The sequence below is a fragment of the Orcinus orca genome, chromosome 15 (assembly GCF_937001465.1).
Source record: "Orcinus orca chromosome 15, mOrcOrc1.1, whole genome shotgun sequence".
Taxonomy (NCBI): domain Eukaryota; kingdom Metazoa; phylum Chordata; class Mammalia; order Artiodactyla; family Delphinidae; genus Orcinus; species Orcinus orca.
This window is the reverse complement of record NC_064573.1, coordinates 58,632,702-58,648,702: the sequence shown is the minus strand read 5'-3', so window position 1 is coordinate 58,648,702 and position 16,001 is coordinate 58,632,702. Positions and strand designations below refer to the sequence as shown.

Sequence of the window (16,001 nt, the reverse complement as noted above, 5' to 3'; positions counted from 1 at the left end):
AAAGAAATTAAAGATGATACAAATAGATGGAGAGATATACCATGTTCTTGGATTGGAAGAATCAACATTGTGAAAATGACTCTATTACCCAAAGCAATCTACAGATTCAATGCAATCCCTTTCAAACTACCACTGGCATTTTTCACAGAACTAGAACAAAAAATTTCACAATTTGTATGGAAACACAAAAGACCCCGAATAGCCAAAGCAATCTTGAGAAAGAAAAACAGAGCTGGAGGAATCAGGCTCCCTGACTTCAGACTATACTACAAAGCTACAGTAATCAAGACAGTATGCTACTGGCACAAAAACAGAAAGATAGATCAATGGAACAGGATAGAAAGCCCAGAGATAAACCCATGCACATACGGTCACCTTATCTTTGATAAAGGAGGCAGGAATCTACAGTGGAGAAAGGACAGCCTCTTCAAAAAGTGGTGCTGGGAAAACTGGACAGGTACATGTAAAAGTATGAGATTAGATCACTCCCTAACACCATACACAAAAATAAGCTCAAAATGGATTAAAGACCTAAATGTAAGGCCAGAAACTATCAAACTCTTAGAGGAAAACTTAGGCAGAACACTCTATGACATAAATCACAGCGAGATTCTTTTTGACCCACCTCCTAGAGAAATGGAAATAAAAATAAACAAATGGAACCTAATGAAACTTCAAAGCTTTTGAACAGCAAAGGAAACCATAAACAAGACCAAAAGACAACCCTCAGAATGGGAGAAAATATTTGCAAATGAAGTAACTGACTAAGGATTAATCTCCCAAATTTATAAGCAGCTCATGCAGCTCAATAACAAAAAAAACAAACAACCCAATCCAAAAATGGGCAGAAGACCTAAATAGACATTTCTCCAAAGAAGATATACAGACTGCCAACAAACACATGAAAGAATGCTCAACATCATTAATCATTAGAGAAATGCAAATCAAAACTACAATGAGATATCATCTCACACCAGTCAGAATGGCCATCATCAAAAAATCTAGAAACAATAAATGCTGCAGAGGGTGTGGAGAAAAGGGAACACTTGCACTGCTGGTGGGAATGTGAATTGGTACAGCCACTATGGAGAACAGTATGGAGGTTCCTTAAAAAACTACAAATAGAACTACCATACGACCCAGCAGTCCCACTATTGGGAATATACCATGAGAAAACCGTAATTCAAAGAGTCATGTATCAAAATGTTCATTGCAGCTCTATTTACAAAAGCCAGGAGATGGAAACAACCTAAGTGTCCATCATCGGATGACTGGATAAAGAAGATGTGGCACATATATACAATGGAGTATTACTCAGCCATAAAAAGAAACGAAATTGAGCTATTTGTAATGAGGTGGATGCACCTAGAGTCTGTCATACAGAGTGAAGTAAGTCAGAAGGAGAAAGACAAATATTGTATGCTAACACATATATATGGAATTTAAGAAAAAAAAATGTCATGAAGAACCTAGGGATAAGACAGGAATAAAGACACAGACCTACTAGAGAATGGACTTGAGGATATGAGGAGGGGGAAGGGTAAGCTGTGACAAAGCGAGAGAGTGGCATGGCCATATATACACTACCAAACATAAAATAGATAGCTAGTGGGAAGCGGCCGCATAGCACAGGGAGATCAGCTTGGTGCTTTGTGACCACCTAGAAGCGTGGGACTGGGAGGGAGGGAGACGCAAGAGGGAAGAGATATGGGAACATATGTATATGTATAACTGATTCACTTTGTTATAAAGCAGAAACTAACACACCATTGTAAAGCAATTATACGCCAATAAAGATGTAAAAAAAAAAGGGCAAAGGGCTGAATAATTAGGGTATCCATATTTCATAATAATAAGTCGCTACTACTAAGAGTGAGTTAAAGATATATAAGTATTGCACTGGACTCCAGCCACTAAAGAGATGTTCAGAGAGTACTGGCTGATGTGAAATCAAACTGCAGAACCTTACGTAGAATATAATATCACGTTGTTAGAACTAGTAAGTAAGAGACTTGGGACACAGATTGATATTTATATGTCTAAATGGGCATAGAGAGAGATGTGCAAAGATAAACACCCAAGTATTATCCCCAAGAAAGGTACTGCAAGAAAGATGAGGAAATCTATGACCTTCTTCACTATATATTTCCATAATTTTTGCCTTCTTATATGGTACCTATGAATTCAGTAATTAAAATAGATCAACAAGCTACAAACATTAACAAATAAAATGTTACGTATGATGAATTCATGATCCAACTTAAGAGCAATATAGTCTAGCTAAAGAATAGTAAATATGTAACAATATATAACACCTAACGGAAATATATGTTAATACCTGTATCTTTTCTACTGCTAATATATGCTAGAAAGAGTTTTCAATGCCAGCTATAAATCCATGTCTATAGTCACTTGTCTAGATCTGTAAGAAAGAAATATTGCTATTTGGTCAATAGAAATATTTTACCTGAGTAGTTATATTACTTACATTACTCATTCTACAAAGGTAATAACATGGATGGAAGATCAGCAATCTTGATCTCAAACTGTTCTATTATTTTTCTTATTTTAATAATAGGTATAACCATACTTCCTAATAAAATTTCTGCTATTTGTAGTTTTAATTTCATTTATATGCATTATTCATTTTTAAAGCTTTCTATTCACTCAAAATTTATTCTAATAGGTAATGCAATTACCGGTTCTTTGTATTCTTAAAATTAATTTATAACAATATTACCCAAACACAGGAATGTGGTTAACCCTCATAAACTAAAATTGTGACATATCATCAAGCTTTCATAATCTGTTGTTATCACTCTGCAAGTTTTAGCTCTCATTTATTTTACTTCTTTTTAATTTAGTTTGTAACAACGGGAGCGACATTATCCTTACAGATGAAGCAGGCAAGTTCTAATCGGAGCCCAAATGCCACTGAATGTGTTCCAATGAGTTATCCATCCACATTAAAGAGGACAAATGAGCTGAGAGCTGGTGTGATAAGAGGAGGATGAATCTGAGCCTGCCTAGGCAAGATGGATAGAAGCACACGGGACCTATGAGGTCAAAGATAAAATCCATCCATTTCCCAATTCGTGAAATTGGATTTGCTGCGTTTGAGGCACAAACCCAGAGCGAACCTGGCGAGTTAAGGGTGCGTGAACTTTTCCTGAAATGTCCTGAAGACAAAGGTCATACTGAGACTAATTCTTTCTGCTCTTGGGTCAGGGGCTCAGAAGCCAGGTAGAGCCTGTCTCAGAAGCAGTCCACAGGGGAAGAATTTACCCGTGCACACTTCAGTCCCTTATATCCACAGCATCAGGACCCTCACCTCCAATCTCATTCCATGAGAGTCTTATATACCTTCCTGATGTCTGCAGGTAAATGGGCAAAGGGGAAGACATCCGCGAGGATGCCTCCATCACAGTGAGAGGCTGCCTTACTGCTCTAATCACGCTGTGCTTGTCAGGCTTTAGGTGTTAACTGCAAACTCAGAGGTGTTAGGGCCTGGGGCAGTGCTCTTCCAAGGGCTAACATGTCAAAAACACTCACTGGGTCACTAATAATGGCAACCACCACTGCAGACTGATGCCTCAAACGTGAATAAAGCCTTCACAGTTATCCTATTTCTTTGCCACCCTTCAGGGACTTTGGGTCACTGTGCTTTTTCCCAACAACATGGGAAGAGTCGAAAATGCACCGTTTTCCCAGGTTCCAGTGAATATTGCAACAGCTTTTGACATTAGTCTTGAGGACGTACATCTATTTTTTGTTTTACTTAAAGCAATTTGGTGAGTGGGTCAACCAAAACCCATCTGACCAGCTTAAATGTCCTATTGGAAGATTTTGCCATAATAGTGTGTATCCTCAGTCGCAGTAAGTGTATTCGTTTTATCAGAATTTGCTAGCAGACCTATTGGGTTTTCCTCAACATAGTATGTAAAGATCCGAACAAACTTTTTGGCCAACCCAATACTCAGACTTCAGAGCGACCAAAGTTCTCTGCTAACCATTTCTCATGCATTTAGCACATTTAATTCTCCCAACAGCTCTATGAAGAAGGTGCTGGTATTGGTAGAAAACAGACTAGAATTATTAGAAACTTAGGTTCCTAGGTTTAGTAATTTGTTGAGATATTTTTTAGCTGTTAGTGTCAGCGCCAGCACTCACCCCAAGTCAGGCAGACTTTAAAGTGAAAGAAATTAACCAATGGACATTGTCTTCTCTGAATATGTCCGAAATATTCACAAAGGCAATTTAGAATGTTCAGTCCTGCCCTGAGTCTTAACAAAAACCCTAAGTAAGCAGTGCATGTTGATTATGCAGAGGACCCAGTCTATGAGAAACGCTTACATAGAGACCACAAAATAGACGTCTACTGAATCATAAGTTTGAGAAGGAACTAAGGCATTTGCTCTAATAAAAATTAAAAATTTCATTCTCAGTACTAAATTTTTTTTTAAATATATAAGAGATTTGGGGAAAGATTTAGATGACCCAGGGTCTCCTTAAAAACTGCCCAGGTTAAGGTTTAGTGGGTGTCTTCCTCCTTCCAGAAGATACTGCTGTGGGAAGCAGAAGCATCCTTAAGCCTTCTGGTGGCCTTAGGCTCACTCAGCATGCTGAAGTCGGTACTTAATAGGGGACTAATCCTGACCACAAGCATGTTTCTCTATGACAGCAAAGCCCCTCTGACAGAGACTGATGGGATCCGAGCACTAGAACCAGGAATTTGGTCAAGCGCTTCATTGATAAGACATACAAAACGCAGCCCAGCGGGTTCTGCGATTTTCTTCAGTGTCAAATGGCCCATCAGAGGTACGGCCGGGGGAAGCCACAGCCACTGACTGATAATCCCTGGATCTCTCTCTTAAATTTCTTTCCCTCCTCAGTGCGTTCAAAGCTACACAGGGAGCTGCCTACAACGGCTTCAACCTCACACCTAGAAGTCTGTTAGCAATGCTCACTCTTCACCGTCAAGGGGCCTGCTTGGCACCTTCTAGAACTATCAGGGCACTTAAGAGTCACAGAGGCAGGATAACGAGGACTCTGAAAGCAACCACCTCCATCTGTCTGGTCTTCCTAGAGGCCTTTCCAAACCTCTCATACAGAGTTGCCCCAATAGTTCTAACCCTATCCCCCTCCTACCCCTCCATGGCCTTAGGGCTCAGACACGAGGAAAGTGCTGACTCAGTGTTTAAAGGCAGGGTTTCAGGTTTGGGTATTACAGCCTCTGGGGCACGAAAGCTGTAAGGCAGGGACTGAATATATTATAATAAAAAAGGTGCCACATTGCTGCTCTGCACCTGTCCTCCGCCCAATTGCGATGCACTACCCAATGCCATGTATTTACATCTGCAGACTAATAGGGCAGATGCTTTTTAATACCCTTTTAATGTTTATAATTAAGAAAGGTTCTTACAAATGTATGGACACCAAGGGGGGAAAGCAGGGTGGAGGGGAGGATGAACTGGGAGATTGGGATTGACAAATATACACTAATATGTATAATATAGATAACTAATAAGAACCTGCTGTATAAAAAAATAAATAAATAAAATTAAATTAAAGAAAAAAAAGAAAGGTTTTAATGGTTTAATGTGTTGGAAATGCATTAAAAAAAACCTGTTGCCCTTTGGCAGAGCTCTTTTAGAATTAGAATTACCACACTTTAATTTTTTTCCCTGGTAAATAAACTTAAATGAAAAATAAATTATGTTCCATCCAATGAGGTCTTGGCCTGTATTCATTCTGAATCTCAGCCTTTGTCAGGTCTAAGATGGGCTCCCACCTGCCCCCCCATGCCCATGGGTGATCTGTGAGGGTCCAGAGACGTACTGCAATGCCAGCAACAGTTCTGTACAGAAAAGAAAAATCTGGCTACCCTTGATTTAGGAAGAACAGAAATCAAGTTTTGACAGGGTTTAAATTCAGATCAGACCCATCCCAACCAGATTGTCTGTTTTGCCCCCACAAGAGGAATGAAGAATAATAAATAAATAGACACAGAGAGGTCGGCCTTCAGTGGAATGCAGGTATCACGCAATTTGGGCTTCATGGAAGGCCCTGTTGCCAAGAAACCCATCACTTTCCATTTCCCATATGCGAATCCCATTCAAGAGTATTTAAAATGATTGGGATAGACATATACACATTACTATATATAAAATAGATAACGGATGAGAACCTACTATATAGCACAGGGAACTCTACTCAGTAAATACTGTGTATGGCCTATATGGGAAAAGAATCTAAAAAAGAGTGGATATATGTATATGTATAATTGATTCACTTTGCTGTACACCTGAAACTAACACAACATTGTAAATCAACTGTACTCCAATAAAAATTAAAAATAAAACAAGTCACTCCTGTGTCACATTTAGCAAACATGGTGAATTAATACTCCAAAACCAATATTAACCTAAATCTAGTGAGATTTAGACTAGGCCTGGTAGGACAGCGTGTGTTGCTACATAAAGCATGTTAAAGATGGTCTCAGGGTATACGGTAAGAGACATCACGGAACATTAACTTGTAGTTAATGGAACATTCCCCACGGCCATCCAAGCATGTGGCAAAGGCAGGAGAGAGCTACACAAATACATCTGTTCTAGGGCAGCAGTACGACCACCATCGCAAAGAACAGGAGATGCACAGAAATGTACACCACCATAGGCTGAGCATAAATTCACTCTCTCACAGGCCACAGAGCAATGGAAGGTGAAGTGACTTGAAGCAGATGAAAAGTATGGCCCATCTCTCATGTCACTGCAAGTAGGATAGACAAGGTAGCTATAACTGTGTTTATCAAATCCCAAGTAGAACAAAAATGCATTTTAATGTAACACATAATCGAAGTTCTTATTACAGTCACAGAAAAGGTTCTAACTAGGCATATATAGAACAAATATATACCTCTCTGCAAATATAAAATGTACCCCCCCTTACTAGTTTAAAAGAATAGTTCATTATTTTAAAAAAACCCTCCAATTTCTTATCTCATTCGTTATTCTTGACAAACAGAAGGCTGTCTGTTGATGGGATGGCTGTACCATCCTGAGGCAGCACTTATATGCATATACTTGAACTCTCTGGAAACACAGCATTACCACCTGCTCTAGGAGGTAAGACTTCCACAAGTCAGAAAGATAAAACGTTTTTAAACTTCGAGAATTATTCAATGAAAACCAATGCAATTGCTTGAAGTCTCAAAGGGGTTTACAAAGAATCCCATAAACTAAGTATACACCATACAACATTATCAGAGTAATTACAAAGGTGCAATCACACGTGCTACAATATGGATCAACCTTGAAGACGTTGTGCTAAGTGAGTAAGTCAGGCACAAAAGGACAAATTCTGAATGATTCCACTTACATGAGGGACCTCGAGCCATCAAGCTCATAGAGACAGAAAGTAGATCGGGGGTTGCCGGGGGGAAGTGGGGGGAAGGGGTATGGAGTTTCAGTTTTGCAAAATGAAAAAGTCTTAGAGGTTGATTGAGTGTACGGAACGCTACTGAACTGTACATTTAGAAATGGTTAAGAAGGTAAATTTTATGTTAGGTTATTTTAGCACGATTAGAAATAAAAAATAATCTAATAAAAAAAAAATCCTACCTTTCCATTCTCTATCTCTTTCGCTATTTCTCTTCACAGCATTTACTGTATTATATATGTGTGCATGTAATATACATATATTTATATATACAAGCACGTACATATATTTATTTATTTATTGCCTGTACAATTCCTCCCTCCAATACCCCCAAATATATCAGCTCTGAAGGCCAGATCTCGTCTTGTTGCTCTGCCCTTAGGGCCTGGAACAGTGCCTTACAAATATGGGTGCTTAATAAATTTCTTATGCATAGAATTTTTAAACAGTGCAATCATTCTTTTTTCAAATGTTTTTAGTTATATTAATTCTAAAGAACACATTTCAGTTCAGCTTCTTCTCACTCTCACCCATCCTAATTGTTAAGTCATTAGTTTACCATCATCCTGTTTTAACTCCTGGTGCCAGTTATTAGCAAGCCACTTAGCCACAGTTAAACAATACCCAGGATACATAAAAAGCGATACCCCAAATAAGCACTTAAAAAGTCCACTGTGAAAATCAAGCTAACAGCATCACCCATTTCTCTTTTTCAAGTAGCTACCAGTTAATGACTTGTGATATACAGGCTGCACATAGTTATAAGGATATAAGATATAATAGAAAACACAAACTAAATTGCATTTTGCTTCACTGGATACTGAAATAATTTCAGCTCTTTGAGGTTTCCCAACTATAGCTGAAATGCAAAGTTGAAAAATAAGTAGATATGTGTATAAATCTTCAAAGTAGCTCCTGACTATAACCATTTTTAATATCCCATGTCGGCAGGGCCTTTTCTCATGTTTAAAATACCTTTACAGATAATGTCTAACCCGATCTTCAAAAACACCTTTGATATTATCAGGGCAGGTGTCGAGGGCTCCTATCTGGAGAATCAGAGAAGCCAAGTGATTTGATCAGGGTCACACGTGCAAGAGCCTGTGCATATATCTGAAAATAATTTTCAGAAGCATAAGAAGCAAGAGGTCTGGCAGTGTGCTCCCGTACGATTCTTGAAAGAAATATGACCTGGTGATGAGATCGCATATACAAGCCACACATGAAAATCAATTCCAGGGCACAGAGATGGGTCATAAACAGTGATCTTTCCATTTCAATGCATGAAATGAAATACGGTTTCGTGGGTGTCACCACAGCGTGACAGGACAGGCCCTATGGGTGCAGCACCGAAATGAAAACAGAGCTTGTCCAAAAGAAATAGATTTGATAGAAAAAGAATCAGAGAATGGCGTCTGGCATGGATGCAATGCCCAACTGCAGGGGATTCTCTGAGTCCAAATATAAAACTGTATCCCTCCGATTTTCGATTTACCAGATAATTAATCTCAGGCAACAAAATCAGGTTGCCAACATCTAATTCTTTTGAATGAAAATGTTAAAAGATAATTTTTTTTTTCACCACGGGCAGTTAACTTGTATTGACTACTTGTGACGTGTAAGGTTCTGTCCTAGGCATCTTACATGCACATTAGCGCCTTCAGGCTTCACAGCCACACTAGGAGATACAACACTATTATTATCACCCCTGTTTCATAGATAAGACAAGAGAAACTCAGAAAAGGTACGAAGTCTTCCCAAGGTCACATGTCTAGCTCCGTGCAGAGCCAGGACTCAAAGGCAGGCAGCCTGGTACCAGAGCCCAAATTCTCAACTGCTGACTCCAGCTGTAGTATCCTCAGGCACTGGCATCTCATGAAAGTGATATTTTAGCATAAAACCAGGCTGGAAGCTCAGAATAAGAGTCAGTCTTTCAAATTTAACCTGCTTAGCTGTATGAAAAACTCACTGGTTTTCCCCCCGTTTGCTCAGATTTTTGCAAACGTCATCACAGACCTCCACTGCCCAGCAGAGCACTCGATATGCATGATTAGGGAGAATTTGGAAAAGGATAAAATAAAAGTGAACTCCGAGACGTTCAGGGTAGAAATATACACTGGATCATTTCATTAGAAAGAGAACATAAGACTCTTCATGTTGAAGAGGCCTTCAGGTTCAGCCAGCTCAATCCTCTCACGAGTATAGAATCTCCTTCTGCAATGCCAGGTTCTGCCTGAACCCACCAGCCACTGGAAACTCATTATGCATGACTTAGCTCTTGTCAAATCTGCACAGACACCCTGCTCGTCCCCACTCTCTTTCTCAATTCTTCCATCATTCCTCGGTGGTTGAGCAAAGTTCCAGAACATTTCCTATCCTGGGTGCTTTCCCTTGAGCACAGTCTATTCTGTGCTTTCTCTCTTAAAATGTGGGGACCAGAAGTAAGTGTGACAATATTAGGGAGGCTTCCCAGCACTGGTAGAAAAAGACTATCACCACCTACAACATAGGCTTTGCTTTCTTAATGCAACCTACACTTACATTAGGGTTTTTTGTTTGTTCGTTGTTTGGTTTTGTTTTTTGGAGGGGGTGGTGAGGCAACAGCATTACACAGTGATTAACAGAATATGGACCGTACTGTAGATGCATATGTATTTAAACCTAATCCTCAATCTCTTTTTTTATATGTGCTGCTGCTAAATTTTATTACTCTAATTCCAGACACATACTCTTGGCCTTTTAAACCACACGGGATGGATGCCCAATTATTCCTACTACCTGTCACCCTATTGGATTCATCCACTGTTCATGCCTGGCCAAGGCCGTTTTCCATCTTCCATCTGCTTTGCAGAATGCTCAGTGTCTCTCTCAGGTTTTGGGATCCGTGACTCACTCTTTCTGAACCCTAAACACTCGCGAACCATCTGAGGAAGAGGCCGGGACTGTTAGCACATTTTTCAGTCTAGAGTGTGTAGCATCCACCTTCCCCCTTTTCATTCCGTCCTGCATATCACGATTTCACACGGCTCACCTGAGCAGTCAACAAGCTCTCCTGCAGATTTTCTCAAAAGTCTCAGTTCAACAAAGGGTGAAACTGTATTTCTTCTGACAGTAAAAGGCTCATTCAACTTCCCTTTCCTCACCCACCCAGCATCTCCCCCTCTCATTTCTAGCTTTGACCCTCTCACCTAACATATTTCTATTTCCTAAGATTGACTTGTTCGACCACAGCTTTTTCAAAAATGCTCAATCCCCGTGCAGGACAGGTATGCGACAGTGTCCATGGCAGGTTACAAATGGTAAGAGGAAAAAGCCTGCTTTCTCATCAGGCTTCCTTGCTTAAGTGAGATTAAACCTCTAAGGCACAGGGCTGGCATGCAGATACCCATTCAGGATTGGTTTTAATGTTTTAAAAAAGGACTGCCATTCTACTATGAAAGTTTCTACATTCACACATCATGCAGCCATAACAAAAAGGCTTCCTGAAAACAGATATGCATGCCTTATATTTAGGGGAAATGTAGACAATAATCATGTTGATACCTGAAATGTACAGGCACAAAACCAGGAGAAAAGACAAAAGAACAGAACTGAAAACAATAGGTAGGTGGGGTTGTCAGTGACTAGAAGGACAGATTGGGTCCTTTCTCCAGCCTAGACAATGGGATTCTAACCTTCTTTTGGAGAGGAAGGAAGACGCTCTAGCACCATGCCCCCAAACAGGATTCCTCAAAATAACGCTGACGTGAAAGAACGCAAACTTACTGCTCACAGATGCGGGGAGGACCGCAGGGGCTTCTATTTCCCTGCCCCTAGTAAGGGGGTCACAGTATTGGCCCCAGAGACTTCAAGAGGCAGTTATAAAATAAATAACAGATTTGAAGACAATTCTTATATTGTAAAGTGATAGATACAGGGTTACACAGCTATTGTTTGCATTACGACAGATGATAAATTACTTCAAAAAAGGCAGGGAAATTTTATTCAGTGAAAGAGAGAGAGGAGATGACATGGTATAGAGAAGTGAGGAAGAGAAAGTGTTGTCAAACTCCTTTCTCCTTGGACCGCCATGGCAGCTGTGGGAATCACCACAGTTCTTAGACCAGAGGCTCTGCGCTGAGCGTGATGTGACCATGGGGGCGTGGGACATGGGAAACAGACCTGGGTGGACAAGGCAGGCCCAACAGCACATACCCCAAGAAGAGAAAGGGTCCTGTTTCCTCTTCTAACAAAAATAGTTTTACAAAAATAATTTTTTTCCATGAGCTTTGGGCTTTTCGAAACTATACACTCCAAATTATGAAGAAAGAATGAAGCAGTTACCATTGTTAAGGTTTAATCATTTCTCCTACCAGACAGGGTTAGACTGCGCTCTGAGTACTTTTAAATCTTAAGAGGAAACGAAACCTACTGATAAGTGTCCTCTTAAATAATGCCACCCGAAGAATCAATTATCTCCATAAAAATGTCTTGAGTCTCCTCACCTCAGCCCTCAATTCAGTGCAAGAATCTGCATTTAAATGATGAAAGAACACTGCGGTATCCCAACCTGTCACTTCTCTCTACTTCCGACCCAAGAGCAGCCAGACAGAAACAGCACTCAAACCTCTAACGGGCTCGCTCTTTAGGGTCTGATTTTTATAAGACTCTGCATTTCTCTCTCCATCGACCCACAGAGCGGGCTCTGCACAGTCAATTAGAACTTTATCATCTAAGAATTTAAAGCCGGCGTGCAGTCCACAAATCACCCTGGCTTATTTTACAAATGGGCCCCATGTCATTGGCAAGCAGCCCCTCCATTCAATATCCGTCCATAAAAACACAGCTTTAAAGCTACCGCTAAGATGGAATCTAGCCTTCCAAAGGCCCTCGAGGCTACAAGCACATCAACAGGGAACATAAAAACAAAGGGACCCAGATGAGAGGCGTTGACCTATGAGCAGACATCATTAAAGCAAACAGTTTCTGTCAAGTTTGGGATGATTCCCGTATGAATTAGGTGATACTCCTAGGAAGGTGTAAATTAAGAACGGAGGAAAAGGGGGCGGAGGCCTCCTGAGAAATACCAAGCCTTGAGGTTTGAAGTCCACAGGCTATTGGGTTGCTGTCCACAGGTGAAGGGACCTTTTGTACCCAGACAGGGTCCCAGCAGAGCTGAGGGAAGTGTGAGCCACCTGCACGGAGGTTGCAGGTCAAAACCCAGAAGACACTGACAAGCAGTCCCAGCATCCCCGGACTCACCAGCACACTTGGTTCTGGTTCTGAGAGCGGGCCCAGGAGAACCGGTGCCACCCTCCCCTGGCCGGGTGAGAAGCACGCTGATCTCATACTCTGTGTCCGGGTCGAGATGCCCGATCTTGTAGCTCGTGGAGTCCACTGGCTGCCGGTCGCTCCAGCTCCCGCTGGCGGTGCAGTATTCCACCTCCCGGGCCACGATGGGCCCATCGCCATTGATGGAGTTGGCGTTGAGTTGGATCCACAGGTAGGTGGCCCCCACGGAGGCCAGCTGAGGGGGCGCGATGGGGACAGGGGGCTCTGAAAGGCAAACAGGAGGCCATCCTTCAGACACTTGAGAAGAGCTAAATGCACATCAATTACTAAAACAGGGAAGACATTAACATTTCAGCAATGAACTGACGAGAATGGTTTTGCTCAGGTTAATACGAAAAAGCATACTGAGGGAGGTTTGCATAGCATTCACATCTGTGAAATAAGCCATCTTTAAAACCGAAGCCTGCTCAGGTAGGTACATCCCCAGTTTGTTTTAGGACGCAATTCATTTTTCTCGAACAGCTACATAGGCACCAAAGGATTTTTTTGCACTAAAAGTGACTTGTAAAAACTCTCTCAAGTGGTAGTAATTAAGCTCTAGAAGTCTCTCCATTGTCAAGAGTTAAAAAAACAAACAAACAAAAAATAACCGAGTGTCTTCAAAATCACCCAAGGTATTAGTTATATCATTAAATTCAGTCTCCGTATATTTGTATTCCAAAGATATCATCGCTTGAAAAACACGGACGAAATTATAGTTTATCTCATCATAAATGCATTTCCAGGATGACTCGTTCCCCCCAAAAGCTATCCCAATGGACTCGTTCTGCTCCAGGAGCAGTGAGCACTTGGGGTGATAAAGTCCAGCACTGCCACTGTTCATGGATCTTGCAGTAATGAGTCTTATTAAAGCAGTGAATAGAAAGAAAAGCTCTAAAGCAAAGCACAAGTCATGCCCAGCTTGATAAAACTCTAAGCAATCAATGGCAAACGCTCTTTACAACCCAGGAAGGTCTCTCTCATTGCTGAAAACCTGAGACTGACTTCTTCTGGATCTTTGTCTGAGACAGGAGAGAGAGGCAATCTCGTTTTCCACAGTGTATCAGGTGCCAGCTGAATGGCTCTCCAGGCACCAAATAAAGGCATTCCACGGGCCAGTGTCACTGTGAGTGGCACCGCATATGACATTAGGGAAGGAGATAACTGTATGAAATAATGTATTTCTATTTAATGCATCTCCATCGGAGAAAATGTTGGCCCCTAAGATGATACCAGGTAGATCCCTAGACCATCAAGAAACCAGCAACGCAAGTTCCTTTCGTTGGGTTGGGGCATCTTTGTTCTTTAACGTATTCAACGTGTGGTAAGTCATACTGACTTCTAAAATAGCTGGGGAAATCTCATGAGACTGAGGCTAAACGAGACACTTAAAAGATGAATTTTATTTGGGGGACCATAAATTTAGTGCAAATTTACTAAAATATTGTTCCTATTATTTATAAACTACAACTTTGTGCTAGCTCTTTGTTTGTTTAGATAGTTTTGATTCAACTCATAATCCATTTGGAGTTTATTTTTGTGTATGGTGTTAGGGAGTGTTCTAATTTCATTCTTTTACGTGTAGCTGTCCAGTTTTCCCAGCACCACTTATTGAAGAGGCTGTCTTTTCTCCATTGTATACTCTTGCCTCCTTTATCAAAGATAAGGTGACCATAAGTGCATGGGTTTATCTGTGGGCTTTCTATCCTGTTCCATTGATCTATATTTCTGTTTTTGTGCCAGTACCATACTGTCTGGATTACTGTAACTTGTGACTTATAATAACTTGGTTATTTAGTAACATATTGTTTATCCTCCATGTGTTTGTGTTTTTTACGTTGTTTTCCCTGTAATTAGTTTCTAATCTCATAGCGTTGTGGTCAGAAAAGATGCTTGATATGATTTCAATTTTCTTAAATTTACCAAGGCTTGATCTGCGACCCATGATGTGATCTATCCTGGAAAAACGCACTATCCTGGAGGAACGTTCCATGTGCACTTGAGAAGAAAGTGTAATCTGCTGTTTTCGAATGGAATATTTAATTAAATATCAATTAAATCTATCTCGTGTATTGCATCATTTAAAGCTTGTGTTTCCTTATTAATTTTCTGTTTGGATGATCTGTCCATTGGATTAAGTGAGGTGTTAAAGTCCCCCACTAATATTGCATTACTGTCAATTTCCTCTTCCATAGCTGTTAGCAGTTGCCTTATGTATTGAGGTGCTCCTATGTTGGGTGCATATATATTTATAATTGTTATATCTCCTTCTTGGATTGATCCCTTGATCATTATATAGTGTCCTTCCTTGTCTCTTGTAACATTCTTTATTTTAAAGTCTATTTTATCTGATATAAATATTGTTACTCCAGCTTTCTTTTGATTTCCATTTGCATGGAATATCTTTTTCCATCCCCTCACTGTCCGTCTGTATGTGTCCCTAGGTCTGAAGTGGGTCTCTTGTAGACAGCATATATATGGGTCTTGTTTTTGTATCCATTCAGCGAGCCTGTGTCATTTGGTTGGAGCGTTTAATCAATTCACGTTTAAGGTAATTATCTATATGTATTGTTCCTATTACCATTTTCTTAATTGTTTTGGGTTTGTTTTTGTAGGTCCTTTTCTTCTCTTGTGTTTCCCACTTAGAGAAGTTCCTTTAGCATTTGTTGTACAGCTGGTTTGGTGATGCTGAATTCTCTTAGCTTTTGCTTGTCTGTAAAGCTTCTGATTTCTCCATCGAATCTGAATGAGATCCTTGCTGGGAGAGTAACTCTGGTTGTAGTTTCTTCCCTTTCATCACTTTGAGTATATCATGCCACTCCCTTCTGGCTTGTAGAGTTTCTGCTGAGAAATCAGTGTTAACCTTATGGGAGTTCCCTTGTATGTTATTTGTCGTTTTTCCCTTGCTGCTTTCAATAACTTTTCGTCTTTAATTTTTGCCAATTCGATTACTATGTGTCTCGGCATGTTTCTCCTTGGGTTTCTCCTGCCTGGGACTCTCTGCACTTCCTGGACTTGGGTGGCTATTTCCTTTCCCGTGTTAGGGAAGTTTTCAACTATAATCTCTTCAGATATTTTCTCTGGTCCTTTCTCTCTCTCTTCTCCTTCTGGGACCCCTATAACGTGAATGTTGTTGTGTTTAATGTTGTCCCAGAGGTCTCTTAGGCTGTCTTCACTTCTTTTCATTCTTTTTTCTTTACCCTGTTCTGCAGCAGTGAATTCCACCATTTTGTCTTCCAGGTTCCTTATCT

General features: G+C 40.5%; 1 protein-coding gene across 6 annotated transcripts in view; it reads right to left on the bottom strand.

Annotated features, from left to right (window-relative positions):
• PTPRM (protein tyrosine phosphatase receptor type M) overlaps positions 1 to 16,001 on the bottom strand; it is a 746,259-nt gene that overhangs the window by 403,263 nt on the left and 326,995 nt on the right. For all 6 annotated transcript variants that reach the window (XM_004275949.3, XM_049698267.1, XM_049698268.1 and 3 more), the window contains exon 7: positions 12,682 to 12,975. In XM_004275949.3, coding sequence (XP_004275997.1) covers positions 12,682 to 12,975 — 294 coding nt within the window. The remainder of the gene's footprint in view (positions 1 to 12,681; positions 12,976 to 16,001) is intronic.